General features: G+C 31.7%; 1 protein-coding gene across 8 annotated transcripts in view; it reads left to right on the forward strand.

The window, feature by feature from the left end:
* Trh (trachealess) overlaps window positions 1–27,279 on the forward strand; it is a 192,893-nt gene that overhangs the window by 81,115 nt on the left and 84,499 nt on the right. For 7 of the 8 annotated variants that reach the window (XM_064218010.1, XM_064218011.1, XM_026641712.2 and 4 more), the window contains exon 5: window positions 15,013–15,033. The exons of the other annotated variant lie outside the window; for it this stretch is intronic. In XM_064218010.1, the coding sequence (XP_064074080.1) occupies window positions 15,013–15,033 (21 nt within the window). The remainder of the gene's footprint in view (window positions 1–15,012; window positions 15,034–27,279) is intronic. 8 annotated transcript variants of the gene reach the window in all.

The following is a 27,279-nucleotide window of genomic DNA, read 5'->3' on the forward strand; positions in this document are numbered from 1 at the left end:
AATGTATTTTTAAAAATTTCACATTCGTTGTTTTCCATGTCACCCCACATGAGTAATATGTTAGTCGAGCCCTCCGCCTGATAAAGTGACTTTTGCTTAAGCCAATATTCCGTTGTTTTATTGATCTTATTTGTCAAGACCAGCGTTTCTATAATTCTTTTTATAAATACAAGTTTAAAATACGATGTCAATATTATATATATTTCTACTGTGAATTTTAAAACGAATAATATGCAAAAGTAACTCTGTCTGTTTGTTTTTGCTCTTTCAAGGCCAAGCTCCTGTACCGAATTTGATGAAATTTGGTATCATACAAGCTTGAACTCCATCTCGAACCTGATGACCAAACCCTAAATCGCATGCGAAATCGCAGGCGACAATTAGCTTATTAAAAATCTCAGTTTCAAACTTGAGCGCATTAAGAAAATGATATTTTTTTTACAAAATGGGTAGTCGGGAAACCGGCTGGCATGGTATGGGCATGTTATGCGGAGAAATGTGGACCATGTTGTGAGGAGGGTCTTGAGCATGGATAGGTTAGATAGGGTAGGTAGGGGACGACCAAAGAAACGATAGATGGATTGTGTGAAAGACGATATGTTAAGAAATAATGTTACTTGTGAGATGACGTCCGATAGAGAAGTATGGAAGAGAAGACATGCTGCGCCGACCCCAAGTAAAATTGGGATAAGGGCAGGAGGATGATGAGTAGTCGGGCCACCATGCTAAGTATTGTTATTTGACGGTAGACTATGTAATGGAAGCCAATGCTTTATCACCAAGTAAACTTAAAGGTTGATTCTATTATTTTTTGTCTACTTTTAATTTTCTTATATATATTTTGAAATCATTTTCGTAATTAAAAAGCAATTAATGTTATAATGTTAGAGGTTATCCGCTCCAAATGCTTAAGGGATAGGACCTTTTGGAATTCAATACGGTTTGCATCAGCTGACGCGTGTACCGTTAGCATCTTATCAAGTTTATTTATTTTTGCTTTATATTAATTGCTACGTTTTGATCTGAAATTGATACCAGTAGATGAGATGATTGATAGTGAGATACGAAGTGAACTGTTTATAGAATAAAACAGTTGCTTATTATATATGTATATAACAAATCATCTATAGGAGAACGTCTTAGCCCAGTAGTGCGAAAATTAGAGGAATTAATAATGCCTTATATATTAAAGATTTTACGAATAATTAATTTGTGAAACGAGCACATATTTTCAAAAAATACGCTTCCGCGTTTAAACTGCAATAGTGTAGGGGGTAAAGCATAATCGACACTCACGTACTGCCACGCATTGAGGAGTACTGTCGTAAAAGACAGGATTTTTTCACGAACCCCGAGCGGGATTTAATTATTGTTTTATTACGTGTTAGGGGACTTCGCTGGGGTTCGGAGTTAATGTCCACGGATACTTCACCGTTCATACTTTCTGTTTAAAGTTGTTATCGACTGTTAGGTAACTTTAAAGTGATATAACAACATTACGATTGATGAGAATTGAGAGGCGATTTTGGTTTGGTAGGATTTTGTAAAATCCCACCTGGGCAGGTACCAACATATATCTACCATCAAACAGCAATTTTATTATTGTTGTGTTCCGGTTTGAATATCAGTGAGCCAGTTAAATAGTCACAAGTGACGTTATATCTCAGTTCGCAAGGTATGTGGCGCATTGATGATGGAATGGTTTAATATATTTAGCAGTGGTAATGTGTATACTGGACGCGCCAGTTTGCCAAACTATTTAAATAAAAAAGCAAGGAAACGCACTAACAGCCTTGTTCACAAACAATGCTTTGATAACAATCAACACTAAGTTAAACATTTCTATCAGCGTTCGTTGCGACTGACGAAATAAGGCAACTTAAATAACGAACATTTTGAATTTTAATGAAATACATAAAAAATCAATGAAAAATAATCAGTATCGGCAAAAATATATATGTATACATTATATATTATGCTTCTTGTCTCTAAGTTTTCCTTATATTTATTTTATATTTTTAATACATATTGTGCAATATGATATTGCATGGTGATACTACCTGTAAGTAGAACTCTTGCCTAGATAATTTTGAAATGTATTTTTTTTTAATTTGATGTTATATTGTATCTACTGTTGGCTGTCCTAATGAAAATAAATAAATAAATATATAAGGCTAAGTTCTTGATAACATATTTCATGTATAATATTAACAGTAACAGCATATATACATCCCACAACTGGGAATACTTTCTTATTAAGTGGATGTATACTTACTACTCACGAGCACCATAGTCTTCTAATGCTAGTTTCATATGTACTGAAATTCTTCTAAAATGTGCTATTTTTAAGGCATAGGTAGGCGGGCAAGCAAATGGGCCACCTGATGATAACCACGGGAACCGACATGTTATGACGCGTGTGTCTTTTTTTACACTGACTCACTCACCCTTCAAACCGAAACATAGTATTGCTGCTTGGCGGTGGCATGTATGATTAGTGACACGGGCTTGCACAAAGCCCTACTACCAAGTAAATGGTACATCCCATATACTTATAACTAAGCACGATACAAATTTTAATAACAAATGATAATATTTTTGAGGAAAATTTACTTCTGAGCCGAGATGGCCCAGTGGTTAGAACGCCTGAAAACCACTGAATTTTCATGTGCTTGATTTGTGTTTATAATTCATCTCGTGCTCGGCGGTGAAGGAAAACATGGTGAGGAAACCTGCATGTGTCTAATTTCAACGAAATTGTGCCACATGTGTATTCCACCAACCCGCATTGGAGCAGCGTGGTGGAATATGCTCCAAACCTTCTCCTCAAAGAGAGAGGAGGCCTTAGCCCAGCAGTGGGATATTTACAGGTCGCTAATGTTAATGCTAATGATAATATTTTTGTTGTCAAAATAAAAATAATAAATTAAATAAAATTAGTGTTTGCGCTTGTATTTAACCTACGCAATTGCTCATACGAGTTTCGGTCATCTCCTTTTAAATTTTACAATCGCTTACAATCCCTAGCTCATCTAAATAGAAAATATTCAAAGCTTTGTAAAAAAAAAAAAATCCATGAAAACAAGTTTCAAACTTGCCAGTCCAAGTTCATAAAGTAGGAAGTTAGGAAGACCTCATTAAGAGTCATTAAACCGCAGTCGTTAGATCGTAAACTTGGCCGGACGACTCAGTAGGGATTTTTGTCTTTACCAAGCTCTTTGTTAAACCTCTTCCTTACTTATAAACTTCACACACAACGTACTAAATGTAATTTTTCATTAATAACTTGCAAGATTTATGGCAGTATTGCATTAAAATCGTCTGGAATGTATTACTGTAATTTATTTTCTAACAAATGTTATGCTGTAAAATAAGAGACATATTTATTTATATAAAAAAAATATTTACATTAAAGACTTTAATAAATAAATATAATATTTTTTTGATTAATTCTCCGTTGGTAGAATGTATGTGCTTGTATAATGATAAAACCAATATATTGATTTAAAGTCTAATACAGAATACATTTATTACTTTGCTTGCATATAAATTTGTTCAAATTTAACTATTTTTGTCGATGGCTGTACTTTAAGGTTAATATTCGCTTACTTATTAAAAATATCACATTTATTTTTATTACATATATCAAAGAAATGCTGACATACAACAGACAATAGCGAAATCACAAAGACGAAGATTTCATCTTAGAGTCAAAGAAATAGACATTCGCGCCTTTTCTTAAAAGGTATTTTCTGATAAGGTTTCACTCAATACGAACATCCGTAACAATGCAATCCGCCCATTATGAAGAACCTAATACACCTTATATGAGATCAAATGCTTTTTTGAGTATTTCATTCGTGACCTTACGATTGATGCGGATTTTATCACGTAATAATCGATCTTATTGCCGGTGCATAAAGATTACAATTTCCATTGTAGATCGAAACGAAAGGAAATAAACGGTAATCGAAAATCAACTTTATAATATAACGGTTAAGATTGTTTATTGAATGATGGATTTTAAATTAAAAGTTGCTACGGAATGCTATTCGAATTCAGCGAGTTCACGTTGTTTAGTGAAATGTGCAATCATATAGAATCAGAGGAAAGAAAAAAATATTATTCAACGATTGATTGTTAACGCAGCGTTTGATATCAATCGTAAAAGTGTACCATCAAAATAATGGGTTCCGTAGATATTAAATAATTAAAATCCTAATTTTAGCAAAACTGAATTAGAAAATTGATTATAGTAAATTTTTCTCCTGAATCGTGACTTTACTCAAATTTAATTTTAATTTAAACTAAATGATTTAAATGTAATGATAATGATTGAAATATTAAAGATAATATTGTACTTACTTGGTGGTAGGGCTTTGTGTAAGCCCGTCTGGGTAGATACCAGCCATTCACATCACATATTCTACCGCCAAACAGCAGTACTCAGTAATGTTGTGTTCCGGTTTGTAGGGAGAGTGAGCCAGTGTAACTACAGGCACAAGGAACATAATATCTTAGTTCCCAAGTATGATGGTGCATTCACGATGTAAGGAATTGTTACTATTTCTTACAGCGCTGTTGTCTATGGGCGGGGGTCACCATTTACCATCAAGTGGCCGATTTGCTCGTTCGCCTACCTATATCATAAAAAAAGAAAATATTAAAAATTAAATGTTATTACATATCAAGCTATTTAATGTTTATTATCCTCAAGGATCATTCGAGAGGTAATTTTTAACTGATTTATTCCACCTTTTTCTGATAAAATTGTCTTAAATGAAGATAATATATAAGAACATAACAAATTAATCAATCTCAATCAAGCGGACTGAAAAAAGAACTATTTCAATTATAGCTTCAGTGATATTCGGGAACAAATATCCACATGTGCGGCTTTAATTTAAATTACGCAGTGCTATCTTTATTTTCTGAATATATCGAACGTAACCCTAAAAACAAAATAGCACACTTACAATTTTGTTTTTTTTCACACAAATTCCCGATTATTCAATGAGCTGCTTAAGTTATCGATTATAACCTTAGTGGAGGAGCAAGAAAGTGTGAATGCACATTGTTAAGTGTTTGTGGATTTTTCTCATCGTATTTTAAATTTGGAACAATAAACAAAATTATCGATTTTAAAACCTCCTTTGCGATGAGTATTTATTCGATTATTTACAACATAAATTTAAGTTAATAAAAAAAAAGATACTACATTTATCGAATATGCACCGAAGGTTCCCATTGTATTTTTTTACTTAATATTTCAATGTAAAAGAAAATTCTTGTGATTGTTAGCTTAGGAAAAAAAGCTCAAAATAATCAATTCAGAGGGTACTTTGAATATTTATTTATAATTCTACTAATTGTGTACAATGTTTTGAAAAATAATAGGAAATGGTTTATATGATGTAGGTTAACGCATTATTTTTTAAGTTTTTCCGGTAATCATTACCATTATTATATAAATATCCACGCTTAGCCACGTAAAGCCGTTGGTCTTGCGTCGGAACTCTCTCTGGTCGTGTGGAATTTTTGTGTCATGGAATATGACTGAGTGAGGGAATAGACAGCTGCGTCTGTGTTTGCGTTTACAGTTCATGAAATATATATTACTTGTATATATATGAAACCCTTGCTCACCTTTTATATTTTATTTTGATAATGTTGGCCTGTAGATATTAAATGATCAAACTTAAATACATATAATAAACAAATATAAATGAATTCCAACAGATTTAATAATTAATTATAGTTCTAATTTTCCGTTTTAATTTGGAGGAGAATGGCACCTCTCGTTAAAATTAGTTAGTTCAACTATTAAGTTGAATAGCTTTTTTTATTTTGAATCGGAGATTCAATTCACTTGTAACAGTCTTTTTTAAGTGGATTTTTTTAAATAATTTGAATAATTTAATTTCTTAGATTTAAAACATGATCTAAGTGTTAAAGAAAATGATCAGAAACTATGTTTAAAGATATCGATTCTTAAGCAAACGCGTTGAATTAAGTTAAGTAGAGAACGTCGGGCGGTCGTAAAATTGACCCTACGATATCAAGGGTCAAGGTGCTGGGCTATACCAATTCAATAATTTATACAATTGATAAATAATAAATAGAGCATGACCGACGTATTTTATTTTTGTTTTATACGTCTAGGATCAGCGGTGCGCCATTTGCGGTGTTTGAAATGGATGAGTTTGAAATATTTATTGCATTTGGTTTTACTGAATTCTATTAAAAACTTGTTGTAGTTTGCGACTTTGATCGTTGTATTTACTTTATATAAGGTACTCATCCGGCTTCAGACGAGCAGAATACGGGTATACGTAAAATATTTATATTGAAAGACGTTAAAAGATTTTTTTTTTGGGTGGCGTACGTAAGCCACCGAAGAAACTTCTCGTCTCACAAAACTTCTCACCAAATTTCATGAATTTTCTCACATTTGGATGAATAGTTTAGGAATGCTTAACAAATAAACATACAGAGGTTCGTTAATATTATTAAGTTCTTATTTTTGCTACAAAGTTCCTTATCGTAGGCCGATGTTTAAGATTTTTACCGTCACAAAACATTTCTATTTGTCTGTTACTAGATATATTACTGCAGCAAAGACTCCATTAATATTAAACAAATACAAGTAATACTCCATCCGTATGATAGAATGTGTGAATCATTCCATGATCGCGGGTTCAAAACCAGGCAAGGTTTGTGTTTATTATACACCTCGTGTTTGATGACCTTTACTTTTTTTTAAGACCTTTATACATATCTAATTTCAATAAGATTCTTCCACGTTGTGTATCCACCAACTAGCATTGGATCAGCGTGGTAGAATAAGCTCCAAGCCTTCTCTTCTAAGGGAGAGGAGGACTTAGTACAGTAGTGGGGCATTCGTTGCTGGTACTACTTTTATTTCTTTTTTAATATATATGACAATATATATATATATATATATATTCATGAAATTAAGTCAATATGTGAAGAATATGGCAGTTATTTTAAAAAGCATAATCTTTTCCTTTACTTTGTGTAATAAAAATCTTTTATCGTACGGTTTTACTACCCGCAAAGCATTCGAAGCGTCACCGGGATAGTCTTTAACGGCAGAAAAACGGTAACCAACGTTTATCCTAATCCAGCGAACTGTATTATACAGGGAAGATTGGTTTTTGTTAAGCGGAACAAGTTATTAGTGATGCGCGAATTATTTAAACACGCTCTTAACTTTTTTAAATTACTTAATTGAAAGAGTATATTTAAAAAATATATGATGGACTGTCAATAAGGCAGGGAATGAGGATGTAGATAACTAGGGATAGAATTCAATTGGAAAGAAAACGCACAACTACACAGATAACAACGATTATTATGATGATGACATTAATATCAGAAATTTCAGTGAAAATAATACGTTTTGTAATAAATTTATGAACTATTATGCTATATATATAACAATTAGATATTTATGAACTAACTTACATAAGATTACTTAATGATAATCTTATTTATATTATGATTATATTAATCATGTTTTTGTCGGTTATTTTGCAATATTTTTTATAATCAATGATTCTATCAAGTAGAGTCGAAAACTCATACAAGTACATATTCATCAAAAAAAATATTTTAAACGGAACTATTATATGTTAGGCACAATAAAGTATAACATTTATGTATGTAAAGTACAATATTATGTATTTCATCGAACATTATGTATATTAATTTCATTTCGACGACCTCCGTGGTCGAGTAATGTGTACACCACTTCATGGGTACGCCACTCCGAGATCCCGGGTTCGATTCCCGGTCGAGTCGATGTAGAAAGAGTTCATTAGTTTTCAATGTTGTCTTGGATCTGGGTGTTTGTGGTACCGTCGTTACTTCTGATTTTCCATAATACAAGTGCTTTAGCTACTTACATTGGTATCAGATTAATGTATGTGACGTTGTCCAATATTTATTTATTTGTTTATAAAACTTATTAAAACGCTAACTTTTATATATTGGATCGCACAATCATTCGATTGTCTTAACCCAAAATCGAATCTAAAAATGCATCAGATAGTCGACGAGTGGACGGTTATGTCTCATAAAATTTGGGGCAGTTTCGATAAACGTTTGTTAGAGCAAGAGCTATCGGGGGCTGTTTAGTGGAATTCCTCGGCAGTAAATACGCGGTTAGATTGTCCGGAATGGACTGCTCACTGACCTTTCGTTTTCATAATGGAATAAGTAATTTGGTAGCGATCTACAAAGGGAAAACAGCACAGTATAATATAAATCTACATATTGTTTCATATATCTTTTGTGAACTGTCATATATAAGGCTAATTAATTGAATGTTATAGCCTCTTAATGTTTGGCTACCTTTGCCAAAAAAGAGAAGAAGTTTAGCAGCTTATTCCACCGCGCTACTTAAAAGCAGCTGTGGCAGAATTTTATCCAACATATGAAGGTTGTCTCACGATGCTTTTCGTCACCGCTGTCCACAAAATTAATTAAAAATATAAAACATAAGACACAGATTTATGGATAGTGGACAACTTAAACTACATCACTCGAGGTTTTATTGGATACCTTCGTTTCTCAAAGTCGGTAAAGGTCTCGTTGATAATGAATGACACCTATCTTATGCGATTAATAAACCACTTGTATTACTATTAATGGAACGATACAGCTTAAAAAATAAATTAGCTCACGTTAATGTTATTTTATTTATCGCTTAACTCTTATGAGAGAGAGAAATAAAACAAAAATTATAAAAATTGCCGCAGTTATTATTTTAAATCATATTTTTATTTTAAAACCATATTTGCAAAACATAAATGTTTTATAATACTTTTATTTTCCACTACAATAGCAGCTCGTTATCGCTCTCGTCTTAAGCTATGCGCCTGCGCATAAAAACGACATTTTTAATATAAATAACGAAGGGACGTTGATTGACAGGTGCTGCTGCGCTTACTTTCCACTTTTGAAGTTCCGCAGGGAAATATGACGAAATTGATTTGAAAACTTTTTCTTCGAAATTTAAATTATACATAAGAATAATTTTCGTTAACATATTGAACAATGAGAAGCTGTCATTATTTATAGCATTATTTCGTTTCCTCATTTGAAAATTATCGAGAAGGATTTTGACAATTAGTCAAGTCTTTGTTAGATTGATGTTAAATACTATTTTAATATTAATATAATATTATTAATAAATATTGATAATATAATTGTGATAATAGTAACGTGAAATTTATAATGATATACACATTGAAAACAAGTTCTAAGTCGTCCCGACTTCGTGCGGGTAAAATTCTTATAAAGTTAGTGCTCCCATTTTCCTTCCTTAAAGTTGCAATTTTCATCTTTTTCCCCCCATGTGTTACCCACGTTGGAGGATACCCATGTAACATTATTTCTATGCAAGCATATATAGTTATGGGGTTTCTTCATAATTTATAATTTTATCGCTGACCATGAAATGAATTTTAAACATAAATAAGTAAATAAAAATTCAGTTAGGTTGGAATCCCCGATCTTCTCAGCATTGAAAAATAAATAACAACATATGCAATACGGAACCAATAGTATAAATATTCGATCGCTTAGCACTTTTAATTGTTAATCATCGTTTAGCATTTAATGAATATTACAGTTTAGTATTATGTCTTATGTTTTTGTCGAGCTCCGAACTCCGAGCTAATAAGAATCAGTCCGGCCACCTTCCCAGCTGATCGTAGAGATACATATTATTTACATTTTAAAAATTACGTATGAAGAATATTATCACCTCGTCTGCCTGTGGTTTGTATGTTTTTACATAATACTAAGATAAATTGATCCTTGTATCGTGTTAAAATTTAATTAAGTGAATATTTAGCGCCTTAACTCTTATCTTCTCTTATCTCTGTCTTTCATTTGTGATTTGTCGTACGAAAGAAGAAGACGAAGTATTTTGTAAATAGATAACCGTTTACTATTGTAATATATTATATTTTATGTGGATTAGTTTTAAATTTATTAAACGAATTCACGTTATGGTTTTATTAAAATCATATTTAAAATGGTAGAACCTATGTTGCTAGTTGTAATTAATATCTTATATATTTCATTTAGACGTAATATTATCATAATTTGCGATAGGCAACACTTTTAATAATATTACTCGTAAAGATATTTGATGAATAATGTTTGGTCTTGAGAGTAATCTTAGTTAGTTAAGCGAAATTGCTAATCTTAACTGCATTTTGAAGGAGTATTCCGTTTCATTGTTAAAAATAAATTATTGTTTGTTGACATTATAACTTCAAGGGCTATTATATTTATGATAGAATATTTTTATTATTATAGTTCTTCCTACATTATTCAAGTTCCATAATATTATATAATATTACAGTCAGGTATAATTTAATTTTGCGTCTGTGAAGTTGCCCGATATGAAATTTCTTAACAAATTTCATTATTTAAATAAACGCAAAACTTTAGTTTTTTGTATAATACTATATCAATTTTATTAAAATAACTTAAATTCAATGAGAAACTAAAATAGTTAAATAATTCTATATTTTTTTCTCTAATATTCATATATTTTGTAAGTGGTAGTTCAGAGGGTGGTAGGGAGGTATCAGTCGGAGGTCATAAAGGTTGGGTCAGCATCGCCGAATTATGTAAAGTGCGCGGTCATTACGGACATCCAGAGGCGACTCGATCTTGTGTGTAGTGGTCTTGAACGCGTTTGATACTTGATGTGTTTTCCTCCATATAGCGGCATGAATTTTAATAAGATTTTTTTATGTAAGAATGTCTGTTTTCCGAACGCTTTTATAAATAACATTTAATTTGGTAAGGTTCTATGTAGCATATAAAATTCTACAAAAAATGATTCGGTTGTATGTAAAATAATTAATATACATTTAATTTACCAATAATTTTACATCTGGCCTTTTCTTAGTAGGCGGTAGGCGGACGAGCAAATGCGCCACCTGATGGTAAGTGGTCACCACCGCCCATAGACAATGGTATTGTAAGAAATATTAACCATTCCTTACATCGCCAATGCGCCACCAACCTTGTTATACTGTTGTTGTTACACTGGCTCACTGACCCTTCAAACCGGAACACAACAATACTGTGTACTGCTGTTTGGCGGTAGAATATCTGATGAGTGGGTGGTACTTACCCAGACGGACTTGCACAAAACCCTACCACCAAGTATAAGCCTTTTCTCAGTATGAAATTTAATATAAATAATAAAAAAAATGTCAAACTTTACTTTATTTCTTATTTTTTAACTGCCTCGTTAGTCTAGTGGCTAGATATAAGGCCGCAGAACTAGAGGTCCAGGGTTCGAACCCCAGGTCGAGTCGATATAAATTGAGTGGGTTTTTCTTTTGAAGAATTCTCAGTAATAGCCTGAAATTTGGAAGTTAAAAGTGAGCGTGTGAAATCACAAAGTCGTTACAACATAAGACATAACATAAGCAGCCTGTAAATTTCCCACTGTTGGGCTAAGGCCTCCTCTCCCTTTGAGGAGAAGGTTTGGAGCATATTCCACCACGCTGCTCCAATGCGGGTTGGTGGAATACACATGTGGCAGAATTTCATTGAAATTAGACACATGCAGGTTTCCTCCAGGTTGAAGGGTGAGTGAGCCAGTGTAACTACAGCACTAATATAATCACAGCTCCCAATGTCGGTGGCGCAATGTTGACGTGAGGAATGAACAGCACCAGTGTCCGCTGATCCGTGCTATATGAAAATAAAATTTGGGAGCAATATTAATATCCTTACTGTGTATTTTTTTATGACTTATAAACAAGATTCTCAATCGAATGCAATGAAAACTCAATCAGATGCTCATTATGGGATTTCGCGTTGCACATGGGTTTCGAATCGATACATTTTTTTGCTCTTAAGATATGCGAGCAGAAATTACCATTACAAGTGTAGACTACAGAGACATACATGCACACAACTAACTAAAATAACTGAATTGTAATGTGGGCAAAAAAATGACCCGTAAAAATGTATTGATTGTTAGGGAGCGAGAGTGGTTTTTACGTTAGTATACTAATATAAATGCAAAAGTAGCTATATATGTCTATTACCTCTTCACGCTTAAATCCCTGATCTGATAGTTGGAGTCCCAGAGAAAGACAAAGGCTAGGCAACAGGTGTGTGCTATAGACAGTTTTATAAATATCGCGCGCGTAAAGTCGCAGGTTCAGCTACTCAGATAATAAATGTAGATACAAATGTTAATAAAATTGATTAATAATGTATATGTTTTATTCAATTACATTCAATTCTTAGTTTAATGGCTTTTAGAATGTGGCAACAGGTAATTTTATAATTTACATACTTATTCGTTTGTTCGTTAAAAAAATGTACATTTATGTAGACGACGCAAGAAATGTTTTTAACTTAATGTAATTCTTTTCTTCCGAACCATCGGTTTCAGTCCATAAATCAACTACTCCGGGAGCCCTTATCAAAGTAAATATCCTTGTTAGATCAGTTTTCGATATTATGCAAATCGCATTATTATTCATACTGTTTTTACAAAGGGCGTTGCGGAGTAAACCCTAATCTTATGCTTCAAAATATTACAAATTGGCATCTGTTCTTAATAAACTTATTAATGTTCAAAATTAGACTTTACAGCTATGTAATAAAAGCTAAAGTAACCGAAAGTAGCGTTAGTGCATTGTATCGGCAAAGTCGTTCTGAGTATTGCTACTCGCTCATAGATGGCGCCGATGGCAATGCAAATTTTCGAAGCATAATTTCCTATGATGAAAAATTGGGGTTCCACAAATCTGATTGACAAAACATCTATAAGTTATTCCAAGTTATTATAATGTAATAAGATTAAGGTGTGCCGCAGTTATTATTTCATAATGTTGATTTGATGGCGGATATGATTTTAAGGTTAACTTTTTTGTAAATTAATATTAGGGGTGGTATAAGAAAAATATTTTGAAGTAAAATATACATTTTATTAGAGAATAAATTACTTTATAATGGCAACTCCAATACGATTACGATAGTTTATATTCCAAAATTAAAAAAAATTAGTACCTATATGAATAAGATTAAAATAGAAATCGATTCGATAATTAAATCTTAACCGAATCTTTTGATTAGTGCTAAGATAAAATCATTATTAGCCAATGGTACAGCGCGATTCTCAATTCGAATAAGGTTCCCATGAAAATATTCACTCGAACAATTCGCTTGTAAAGGTCAGATTACAAATGTAAGGTCATACATTCTCATATTAAATTCGCGTAAATTATGCGTATTTTCATATTGTTCGATTACCAATCATTTTTATCGACGTTCTACATGAGTGTACGGTTGTATTAAAGCATTAATAACATTATAGCGGTTACCGTTTAATTTTGTATTTAATTTTTACGATTCAATCTCTCGGTATATTAGATAACCAAGCTCTATTAAGTCGACTTTAAATAAGGGGATTCTAGATTCGGTAGTACGCAGTTTTTAGAGGAATATTATTTACGATTATGTATTTGATTAAACATTAGTATTATATATAATATACTGTTTTGATTGATTTATTTTTGACGGTTACGGAATTTCAATTTAACTAAGCAGTTTTGTATGTAATATTTTTAATTATTTTCTCTGTATATTTATTTTACTTTATTCATATATTTTATGTGTATTGTTTCAAATAGGCATCAAACAAATATATAAATATAATTATTATATGACAAAAAACATTACAATAATTTTTATGTTCAGTCTAAAAAAAATTACATTAGATAGTGCACATGTTTGAGGAAAACTTCATAATGGGTTCTGGGTGTATTTATTATTTTAACATGTTCATATTATTTATACTGCCCCTCACTGTGCTGTATTGTTAATACCATAAGTAATTAAGTATAATAACCTGTATTATTTCGAGACATCTTTGTTTGTTTGTTAACGAAATCTTAAAATTATATCCAAAATTTAAATAATTGTTCCTAAAACTATATAAAGTTTTTTTTAAATATCCGGTAAAACAATATTTTTTTATCGTGTTAATATTATTAATATTAATCACCATCTACCGAACTTTTAAGTCGTAAATTTATCCGGCAACGACATTAATAATGTTTTAGTAGACTACAACTCTGTTGACTCCTGTTAGTTTTTTCTTCACAATAAACGCATATCAGAGGGTTCAGTGTGTTAATTTAGATCTTGAACGCGATCTTATTCTGAACGTAGTATAACAGCACAATCTGCATTATGAACAATTTACAGCCTCCCCAATGAAGAAATAAATTTTGATCTGGAATTAGGTACACTAGTGTTGCCGCAGACTTAATCCATAATATTTTTATTATAAGCACAATATTGGACACAACACTGTTGTTAACAATACCGGTAACGCAAATAGAGCAGTAGCTTAAGCGGAGATGTAATATGCATTTAACTAACTTTATATAATTTTCAAATGTGAACATTTATTTATTATTATTATGCTAATATAAATTAGTTTATTTTTATAATTTGTAATTAGTACCTAAACTTAATTACTTGTGTATTAAGACTATAGGATATTTTATTAAAATCATTTAATCAATCCATATTTAAACTATTATGCATCAAACAAAAATCAATATTCATCGACAACGCGAAAACGTAACAGTAGCGCCATCTTGTGTCAGCAGGATAAACCAAACAATAACTATCCCGTTCGTTTAACTTATTGCTAAGAGATGGCGCCACAATATCTAATCTCGTTTTATATTTAACAAGCTTTAGTGCGTTCGTTTCGTTGTGCTTTAAATATTAAACTGACGTTTTTTAATAAGAATAAATTTAAATAATAATTAAGCTGTGTACGTCAAGGTGTTTACCACTATGAAAACTTTCTTTTGAGTTCTCCGATATGACAATCGTAGAATATTTTACTTTTATTATATTTCTCGTGTTTATTTTTGGTTTGGTGATAAATAACACATATTAATTAAAAATAACTTGTTTCAGATACTATGCACAAGAGAACTGGTTAAGTAAAATTTTTAAATAAGTTATTTACTTATATTTTTTATTTGAATTGCAATCATTTTATTTCCTATACAACGTAATCAATTACACTTTCGCATAAACGCTTATTGAACATTTACAAAGAACACCGCTTTACTGTTTTATTAGTCTTAGATTTTTTTTTATTATATCATTTGTTAGTTTTGTTTTAAACTTTGATTTAAACTATTTTTTGTTTCACATACCATATCGACAATATTCTCTGGAGGAATGCTAGAAGATCTAAAAAACAATTGCTTTTATACAAATAATATAAAGTAATTTTAGTACATCATCACTTACCCGTATTTTATTTGGTCTTTACCGATTCGTGAAATTCATTTTTTTTAATAGTATCCATTGTGAATATATATTTTATTCTACTTAGAATTCCAAATTCATATTAATTTTAAAATAAAGCTATGACATTTCTTAAAAAAAAAATGTTTATTATGCTTACTTTGGGGTTATAATTCATCTCGTGTTCGCGGTGAAGGAAAACATCGTGAGGAAACTACACGTGTCGTATGAAATTTTGTCACATGATCCACCAACCTGTATTTTAGCAGCTTGGAATATGCCCTAAGCCTTCATCCCAAGAAGACAGGCGACCTTAGACCTTAGTGGGTCATTTACAGCTGTTAAATTACTTTACTTTGTTCATACGATAATCGATTTTCTTTCAGTTATTCTGCCACAGGAGCTACTTTCAAGCTTCCTCTTATACACTCATTTCGTATTCTACCCATTCTCCTCACCCCTCATACCCATCTCAACATACTCATCTTAGTTGAATGCATTCGTTTTTAGATATTTAATTTCGTGTTTGAGGTAATTTTAGGCTTTATGTATGTATATATGTATACATTTATCAGAATTTTAATTCGCAATAGACGGAGAGATATTACCTTTACTAAAAAAAAAACTTGAGAAATGGAGGCAACGTCACGCAGAAGGAAATGAAATGATGATGAAGTTCTCCTGAACAATTTCCAAAGGCCAATCTCAAATCAAATCAAATCAAAATATACTATATTCAAGTAGGCTTTTACAAGCACTTTTGAATCGTCATTTAACAAACTATTTAAAGTAAAGCTACCACTGGTTCGGTATGTAGATTCTACCGAGAAAAATCGGCAAGTTACTCTTTTTCAACATCTAAAGACCAGCCAACTGCTCAGGACAGTGTAATATATACTGTCCATGTGTGTGTGCAAAGAGATGCACAATTTATCCATTCGCTCTCATAATCCGATGGGACGGTAAAACCCACACCGGAAAGAGTTCAGGCGCAACACCGACGGCTTTACGAACATTTCGAACCACACATCGATCTTTCACAGTCGGGTTGCTACTGAGAGTATTTCTACAGTAAAACCCAAAAACTTTTCAGACTCTCGGGATCTGCGAACTTAAATCCAGTCACTAGATCAACGAGGCAGTCACGTAGAAAATGAATGATTAAAATTATATATGCGACATGACTATAATCATTATAATTTAATTAAATTTCAATGACGCAGGATCAAAAACGAGTATCACCGTAAATTTTAATATTTCACGAGTGATATGCGAAGTGAGATCTTAGAGGATATCACAGTTAAAAACAAAGGTACAAGAATATTTTAATCAAAGATAAAATATTCAAGTCTTATCCGACGAAGTTTCGTCTTACAACATAACACGGTCAATTAGCAGACGACAATAACGATAAAATCTTTAACCCTCAAACTACGAACACTTTTAATTCCTCGAGACTCGCCCATTAGCTACGGAAGGGTTACAGCTTAACGGACCTTGTAATCTACTATTTTTAAGAAATTGCCCATTGAAGAAAATAAAACCACATCCCCTGAAAAATAAACAATATTATATAACTAATAATAATAATAATTAATTGTTTAAAGATTTAAGTATATTTAAAATTTGTCGCCTAATAGTTGCAGTAGATTTATTTGATTTAGCTACTTATGAAATTGTTTTGTATTATTTATTTTATAAATAATTCTCTTATTATAAAGCCTTCTAATATAATTTCAGAGAGGCAAATATACTTTAATAGTTTACCAATAGCAGTTAAATCGACGAAAAAAGGAACACTTGGAGACATATTCTGTAAAAGGAAATTCGAAACTCACCGCAGAACGAGCGTGAAATGTAAGAATGTGTTGTGCGACATTGACTGTAATAATAATAAAAATTATAAAATATATATTATATTATTAAAATGTTAACATTTCTCAAATGAGATACGAAGTGATTTCTAACAGAATCTCACTGCTGATCTATATTTATAAACAGTAAATCATATTATATACAATTATTATCACAGCCATTCTATGACGAAATTATAACCAAGACATGTTTAATGCTCCAATGTGTGTGCAAACATATCTGCAGAGTGCATTGATAATATGCTTATCTCCTCAGTGTCTTAATCTGATGAGATGAGAAACCACTAGGAGGCTACACGCATGACCATCGGCTATTTTTCTATCCTAGGCACAAAAGGTGTTAAAACGCTGTTTTTTAGGGACAATTTTACTAACTTATAAGGGTCATGATACGATCTTATTCCGATATAACTTCGACTATTCCTTAACCTTAACCTCAGTTTAATATTGACTGAGGATTAATTACTAATTAATTATATCGGTTACGAACCAATTTCGACCGAATCGCAACTGGATTGCGTTTGTAGAATGAGTACTCGGTTGAATGGCAACTGTTAGGTTTTGATTTGACTGCAATTATATCCTGTACAAGATAACTTTATCTTTTTGACAGATGTAAATTTTTCTGATCGACATAACTTTGCAATGACGAACATATGATTTTCTTAATTTAATGATTTTAATAATTGTAAAAATATTTAAAAAGAAATACATATAATACAAAAGTTCCTAAAGATTCAAGCGTTATCTGAAAATTTTAAGAGTTTTTGTACAAGAGACGCTTGTACAATGTTACGGACGGTAGGGACGCGAATAACAGGCAGTAACTGCTACAAATTTCGATTACAAAAATCGTTATTAAAGATCATTGTTAAGTTATTCTTACGAACGGTCCATTTGGTTGGGGTCTCTTTAGCTGGTACAATTCTTTTTAGAAAAATAAGTTAAAAAAAAATTGAATTCTAATTTAAATTACGCATTCAATGTCAAAAAGATCAAGCTAACTTGAGCAGGGTATAAGTATCAATTTGTTAATAGAGTTCTGGCCCTGACTAACGTTTAGGAAATTCTAATAAAATTATCCAATTATTTGGCCCGACCTGGTATTTGAACCCAATACTTTCTTCCCAAATAGCCACTAGATCAACATTTTATAAAACGTTCATCTTATTATATGTAGACTTGTATTTAAGGAAATGAAGACACGATCTCTACTTAAGATATATATTGAGACAAAGATTGTAATTATTCATTGCTTCGAATCAGAATCTGATTTGTGATTCCAATTTGTCTATTTCACCCCAACCGTGATATCGACAAGGTTACTAAACAAGCGGGGTGAGCAATACGTTTGATAATACAATATGTCAGAGGTTGCCTGCCCGCGGCTTTACATAAATATTTTATAAGTTTGTATTTTCGTGTTTAAGTAAATGTTATTATGAAAGGTAGGCTGACTGGCAAATAGGCCAACTTGTGGTTTTGGTCAAACATCACAAACATTGGCACTCAAAGAAACATTACATAACCAATACGCCACCAATTTGGGCCCCAAGATTTTGTTTTAAATTCAATTCAGAATGTTTTTAGGTGTCATTTTTCATGTTTCTTTTCAATTCCATAACCTCATTGGAAGGTATAAGTTACGAAAGGTAGATGAGAAAAGGTAGAATGGGAGATACCAAAATGTTATCATTTATCTATACCTTACCCCCTATTTGACCATGGGGTCATTTGTGATAAAAAAATAAAATCTTACAGAACTAACAATTGCAAATATAAAATCAATAAATCAATGCTAAACAGTTCTAAGCTTCAATATCATAATTAAATGATTTTCTAAATATATATTTGTGTACTTAACTCTATCAGTATATTATATATACGTATATAACTCAGCTACTAATTTTCGTTCGTCGTTTACTTTGACATCAACCTTCCGAGTTATCGTTGTGCAGTCAAGGATTATATTATGTGTGTCATAAATGGTCATAGGTAATCACCTATGACCGTGGAATCCCATGGTTGTATTATAAACAGTTTTCAATTAACCCAATATGTCTGGAATGTTTTTTGGTCTGAATTAAATATTTTTCATAAATTATGTTTATGAAAGACCTTCAACTAGGCTTTTAATGCCTTCAATGAATTATTCTTTTAGTTGGTCGATAACGACCGCATACGCAGAGAAGTGTTAAGGTGTACAGTTAAAATTTGACAGTACACTACAAGTACAATAAACAGAGCACATTAATAATTGTTTCCATTATTACTGTGTGATCACTATTTGCTCCGTAACTATTTTATCACAGAATACAAAATACAATTTAAATATATTCAGTTACAAGGGTAATGTATATCTGAATAAATTTAATAAATTATTAATTCTGTAGTAAAATTTTGATCCTCACACCAATACGCGGCAGGTACCTCGAGATCATATTAGCATATAAATTGTCTTGGAAACTCCATCGCGATTGAAGACGTGGCGTGAGTACTTGAACTTATCCGACTGCGGTTAAATTGCGTATTATGTATTTAGATTTTACTTAGACTTCAAGTTACGAAATTAGTGCGGCAAAATTCGATGCGAGTGTACTAGAAGATTGTAGCAATTAAAAGTTTTGCTATCATATTAATTATATTTAAAAAATGATTAGCATTTTTGTTTTGTTTTTTAATACTTTCGTAATATGATTTAATTGTATTGTATATACGTTGATTGTCAAATTAAGGGCTATTAAATTGCTCTTGGTTGTACTTGAAATGAATCTTTGTTTATTAAGGCGAATAGAATACGCCTTTATGTAGGTGTCCCATTGGATAGTGTGAAGTTGAAAAAGCCATATCTTGTTTACAGTTTACTTAAGGGCTATTTAAAGAGTATTTCTTTTTGATATTAAATTTATATTAATCATCAGAAATTGACAAAAAACCCGCTGAGTTTCTTACGTCGTTTCTTTTCAGGTATTTTCTTTACCGAACTTGTGCTAGTGTTTAATTTGACAATCAATAAGTAAGTGCAATGCTTTTATATTTAATAAAGGAATTTGATTTAATTTGATTTGTATCAAAATGTATCCATCTCTCCTTTTTATTGTAATTTAACACAGCATAAATGCGGCTAGTAAAATTTAAATACGTCATAGACTATGACGTCATAGTCACGTGTCAGTGATTACTTGGTGAAGTGGTCTTAGAAAATCACGATCGCGTCCATTTTTAATTGCATTTCAAAAATAGTTTAAATGATTTTATGACACATAAAAATATGAACTGTGATTTTTGAGATTAAGCTATAAGCTTTTTTAGTTAATCGTTTACGTACATGATCGGACACGATTGTAGAAACCAAGTGTTTTTGTAATCTGTTTTACTTACTTACTAAAATAACAAAGAAAACAAAAATAAAAACTTATAATATGAGCTCAGGATGAACTATTCACAAGGTCATCTGTCAATTAGCCGCGACGCCTTGTCAACGACATCACCTCAATAATATAAGAAATTCAGATTAATTTTCATCATTGATATTTAATATGAAGATAGCTTTTTATAATTGCAGCCATTTTTAAGTCACTTTTGAATCGGTGATAATCTATTTGATCTGTTGTTTAAAGTGTTATTCATTGGTTTTTGTATTTTTAATTATTTTAAACGAAACCTTTGGTCGCAATCGTAAATATTTAATACATACATATCATATACATGATTTAATTATTATTTTTTTAAATAGAATATTTACTTCAAGGAGGTAAATATAATAAATAATAATTTAAATACACAAATCAAAATTGAAAAAAAAAACTACTGTACAAATCATGACCGCGTGGAATATTGGCAATAACGCTAGCAGAATTAAAAAAAAACATTATAGAATAGGGAGTTTAAACTGAACTTAAGTCTTAAAAAAATAAAATAATGAATATGAATAATTATATAATAATTTCCCACTGCTGGGCCAAGGCCTCCTCTCCCTTTGAGGAGAAGGTATGGAGCACATTCCACCACGCTGCTACCAATACGGGTTGGTGGAATACATATGTGGCAGAATTTCGTTGAAATTAGACACATTGAGGTATCCTCACTATGTTTTCCTTCACCGCCGAGCACGAGATGAATTATGAACACAAATTAAGTATATGAAAATTCAGTGGTGCCTGAACCCGGAACCATCGGTTAAGATGCACGCGTTCTAACCAGTGGGCCATCTCGGCTATCTCTTACCCGTCTTTATGTAAGATTTTATAAATCGTTTTTTCAGATCCGTTACAAATCGCGGAATATGAACAGCTTTTTTTTGTTCATTTATATATTCTGTCTCGTGAAGAGGGCGCTCCCTTCGACATCTGTTTAAATTTACAGACGACAGCTTCGTAAAAATGTTAAACGCTTTATTGGTGGGATAAAAATCTTAAGATAAATCACGGAGTGTTTAGTAACTCAAGAAAAGAAATTTAAGAGTCAAATTATTTTATTCTTCGATTTATATACAATTATTTCTTTATTAATTAGTAATTACTTGGTGGTGGGGCTTTGAGCAAGCCCGTCTGGGTGGGTACCACCCACTTATCAGATATTCTACCGTCAAACAGCTGTACTCAGTATTGTTGAGTTCCGGTTTGAAGGATGACTGAGCCAGTGTAACTACAGGCACAAGGGACATAACATCATAGTTCCCAAGGTCGGTGGCGCATTATCGATGTAAGGAAAGGTTAAGATTTCTTATAGCGCCGTCGTCTATGGGTGGTGGTGACCACTTACCAGCAGGTTGCACATTTGCTCGTCCTCCAACCTATATCATAAAAATAAAATATTTGGAAGGGATATGAGTAATGGGTTAACTTGGTGTTAGGTTTTTGTTAAAGCCCTTCTGGGTAAGTATCACGCACGCATATATTCTACCGCCAAGCTGCAGTACTTAGTATTATTGTTTTCCGGTTTGAGCAGTGAATAAGCCAGTGTAATTCCAGGCACAGGGGCATTACACAATATGTTAGTTCTCAAGGTCGGTGGCGCATTGGCTATGTAAGGAATAGCTAATATTTCTTACAGTGCCAATGTCTCCGGGCGGTGGTAATCAGTTGGTTCCTAGTGTCTTCCATAAATGATGGTAAGTGGTCACCAATATAGATAAAAAATGGCACAAGATTTAAACTGGAACACTATCATGTCATTTTATAAATGACTAAAAAATAGGTAACTATATCGTAAGTTCTGCACAACGAACAAATAATAACTACCCATTCGTAGTCTATGCATTGTTCTTTTTAAAAGATAATACAAATTAAAAATATGTCTGTTAATAAATAAAAAAAAAATTATCACGGCGTTCAAAACTTAAACCAGTATGTTAACGAATTAATATAAAAAAGTAAATTATATGATTTTGTTATTTCTTATATTGTACTCGTTCGTATAGCAAGCAGAGCACGTTGATTGTCAATCCGTGCCTATTGAAGCGCATTATAAACGATCGACATAAATAAGTCGCGGCAGGTGCCTGGGGAGTGTGAACACGCCCTTACAGTTGTTACGGAAAAGGATTGCCTCCCTTATTATTTTTATTGGCTATCATTTGCTTTTACTTGGAATAGGCTTTTTGAATTGCTTGTTTTAAGTATTCTTTATTTATTTTATTCGAACTACCAATACAATTACACGTGGCAAGAGTATAAAAAGGTGCATTTATAAATTAATTTACTTATATTTAATTTACTTTATTGTAAGATGTGTCACAAATAAAAGAATATAAATGGCGCGCAAACGGGATTTTTTTTTATTTTTTTTTTTATTTGGGAAAAATACATTATATAACAATTAACCCGCGCACAAACCAGTCAAGTTTCCACTAAAAACTAATTCATGTATAGCAGTAAACAAGCAATTCAGTGAATTATAAATATTAATTATCTAAATTCAAAAAGATGAAACACCAAAATAAAAAAAAAAACAGGGTAAATATATATAAAACAATGACTAAATTGACAAATGCATACTAACCTTCTCTTTAAATGTATTGAGCGAACAAGAAAACACGTCCAAGTCATTAAACTTCCTATTGTAATTCTTACAAGAGCGATAAATAAATTCATTCTGAGCATATTTTGTTTTAGTTAGGGTAAATGAAATAAGGCATTATGGCGTGTATTCAGTCTTGTGCATCTAAAATAAACTTTGCTTAAAAGAAAAGGACTGTCATTTACGTTATGTATTACTTTAAATAAAAAACTTTGATCCCGCAGTAATCGACGATCCAATAAAGAGGTAATTTTAAGCGGATTTTGAAGATAACAAATTTTTGTTAATTTTTTTCAATTGTATCAATATAAATTTTATATTGTGGGTTCCAGACTACAGAATCGTATTCCAATAATGAACGGACAAAGCAATTATATAAAAGGATTAAGGTTGTGTAAACGGATCAATCAAAGTCAAAATAAAAATACTTTTTATTGATGTAGGCTCATGAAAGTACTTTTGATTCGTACGTTACGGTCTTGAATTGAAATGTAAAACTAGCACCACTTCGAAAAGTAGATTGAGGAGAACCGACAAGAAACTTAAATGGCGAAAAAACTTTTAGCAAAAAAGATAATTATTATTAGAATCAACAAATTGATAGCTGTTGACGACCAGCCGCTCGATTTTGTAATACTGTAAGAATTTACTTTGTATATCAGTCGTGAAATGTTAACAACTGACTCTTGGTGATACGGTTATACGCCATTTTGAAACGTGTATCCTAATAATTATTATAGTCGATAGCATACCACATTTTCATATTTCACGCTCGTTCTGCGACGATTTTCCTCTTAAATAATAGCTATAGGTACTGCTATACCTTCTTGATGATAGCTTCCAATTTTAAAAATTAAATAATTCCAATTTAAAAAATAAATAAACTTTATGATCTGTGCGATTGTCGCAAATATAGATCAATATCTTAATATTAATATTCTGTTTTCATCTTTGAATGAAAATAACTTTTATAATAATTAGCTCCATTAATATTTTAAGAGTAAACTCGTTACATTACATAAGTGGAAATGAACAAAACATCTACGCAAATATAAAAACGCAATAACTCGTAACGACAGTTTAAAGCACTCGGCTTCCGACGCACATCATTTGGTAGAGTATTGTTTAAATTTACCGCCGAGCAAGTCCCGGTCTCACCTTCAGCTCTATTAGAGATCCGCAGGAATATTTATAAAACCAAAAAAGAATTTTGATATTTTTTGACGTAGCTCTATGCTGTATGTATGATAATCGTTGTTAAACATGTGTGTATCTCAGTTTGTTAGTAGTGGAATTAATTAATATACCAAATAAATGTTATATGCGTTTTTGGGGAAGAATTTTCGCCACAACGAATGTGTTCACAGGTAGATTAATTAATTTCACTTTAATATGATTTCATTGGACGAAGGAAGTCGATGACGTAATAAGCGACCAATCAGCGTTCAGTATTATGTCGAATTAGCAAATCATAACTAATCTGTAGTTTACAAATTAGTGGTGAATGAACGTTAAGTTTATTTTTTTTATTTCATAGTAACTTTTTTTAAATACTTCTCAGTGAAGAAACCATATTAAGCTTCGAGACATTTCACTCTTGTCGGATTTTCGGTTTGGCTCAAGAGGGTTGTCTTATGATCGCCTTATTGTCTATGGCACTCTAACCGTAGTTTTTATTATCTGAGGGGACATTTTAAATTTCGAACTTAAGGGTTGCTTACAAGGGGCGATGTTCTGTTTTCCAGTTAATATAGGTTCAAGTTATTTTTTAAAAGAATTTATGTTACATCTGTTTGTGAATGGTTTTTTTTAATGTATACATTTTTTATCTGTGTTTTTTAAAGAATATAATTTTAATAGTACTAAAACAATGGAATGTAGCATACATATTTGTTTTTAAGCTGACCGCCGATCTCCTATTTAATAAAGATTGCGATTTTTAATGCAATAAATCACTGTAATTTTAGTCATTCTTAATTTTAAAATGTTAATGAAATGTATTGTTATTTATTTACGAATATTAAATTTTCTTTGAATCGAATTAAGATAGAATCATTAGTAAAGTAATTTCAAGAACCGAATTTGCACAATACATCATTGCAGTTTCGTGACGAGAGAAGACACTGGAAGATAGTTTCAATCTAAGAAAAATACTGATATTTACTTTGATGATCTCAATATACCTAATTCTTATTAATATAATATAGGGCCACTGTCTAGAGTTCTAGGATATTAATAAAAACATTTTATTTTTTATGTTTATTTCTCTCATGAAATCACTAAACTTAAATTTATTCAAATATATTATTTATGATCTTTGAAGGATATTCGGTGACTTTACTTGTGATAATTTCTCCATAAACTATAATGGTGAAGATATCTTGATCCCAAATAAAGATTTGCTACATCAATGCTGAAATGTACTCTGTGTTTTTAAGAATAGGGTTCATTATCATCTACCCTGTACTGTAAGATTTTAATGAACGTTGCCCAAGTGTTGGGTGTACAGGAAGCGGTAGTCGATTCGATTCCTGACCTGAATGTTTGATTTGATTAATGTCTTCGTCAGTGTCGTCATACATTGCCACCATAGATGGTCGGAATTACAAGTGACTCTCACATGATATTTTGTACATTACTGACTAGCTGTCAAATGTGGATCTACTTGTTGTGAATATAAAGTAGTTAATAACTTATACACTTAATATTAACATTAACATATATAAATCCTTAAGCTGCGTATCCACAAGGTAAGTGACTGGACACTATAATTTGTTAAGAAAAATTTGTACAAGGTCTTTGTTCAAGCCCGTCTAAGTTGGTACCACCCACTCATCAGATATTATTCCGCCAAACAGCAATTTTGTCTTCCGGTTTGAAGCTCAAGGGTCATAACATCTTAGTTCCCAAAGTTATATTTCTTACAGTGCCAATGCACATAGTACACACATAGTACCATGTCTATGGGCGTTGCTGACCGTTGCTCATCATTAGGTGGCCCATTTATCTACATCATACAAAATCTTTACGCGCAGCTACAATCAAATTACAAACCTAGTATAGAATTATAAATAGGTACATGCGGACTATTTTGTACTCTGTGAAAATGTGACGTAATTATTTCAGTGGAAAGTGCTGTTAGTATTAAAGTGTACGGATGAATATTTTGATTTTTATGTATATTTTACAGATTATTTTAATATGGCATTAAATTATGTTTTTAAAAATGTTTACTTTAACTTTCGTCGAAGTTAATCAAGCAAAACTTGGATCATTTGAGCAAATAATTGGAGAGGAATAAGCCTTAAAATGTCGTCTTATGGAGAAGGGATGGTTGTGTCCAATCGTAAATAAAATTAACTATAATCAACTCGCCATTGATTATGATATTATCTTTCTGATAATAAATTATCTTTAATAATACTATTTCAGTTATTCAACTCACGTAAGAATTTATGACATTTTGTCATACGTAATGCCTCCGTGTTTATTTCTGGAAATTTCCTTTATGTTTGAGATTTGAATTATGTTTGTGTTATGTATGTTTGTTGGAGTCGCCCAGAGCTTGGCAGGGGATTTGCTAATTAGATGACTCGTATCCATTCGCTTGTCCGTAAATAGATAGACTATTCGGGACCGGCGCAGTGTGCTAAGAAAGTTGACAGTTCTTAGGAATGCTTTTACTGGTGGCTTGGTTTTATCGTGTGGTGGAATCTAAGCCATGACGTTTTACTAGGGTTCTTAAATAATTTAAACTTGTTTTTAATTATTCGATTTAAACTTGTAACATAATTATTTTATGAAATGGTTAGTTTATTAATATACATTAAAGTGTTGCTATACTTTAAACATAGCGTTGAATTAATAGTATAACGTGATTTAAATAATTTACGAACTTAGGATTGAGTATTTGAAGTGTTAATTAAGAAAGAGAAAAATATTCGTCACAAAGTAGTCAACTCCCTGAGGCGGCGTTGCCCTAAACTTATAATCTTCAGACAGACAAAATTTACGAAGGAAATATGTAAATTTG

Source organism: Vanessa tameamea, chromosome 20 (genome assembly GCF_037043105.1).
Source record: "Vanessa tameamea isolate UH-Manoa-2023 chromosome 20, ilVanTame1 primary haplotype, whole genome shotgun sequence".
Classification (NCBI taxonomy): Eukaryota; Metazoa; Arthropoda; class Insecta; order Lepidoptera; family Nymphalidae; genus Vanessa; species Vanessa tameamea.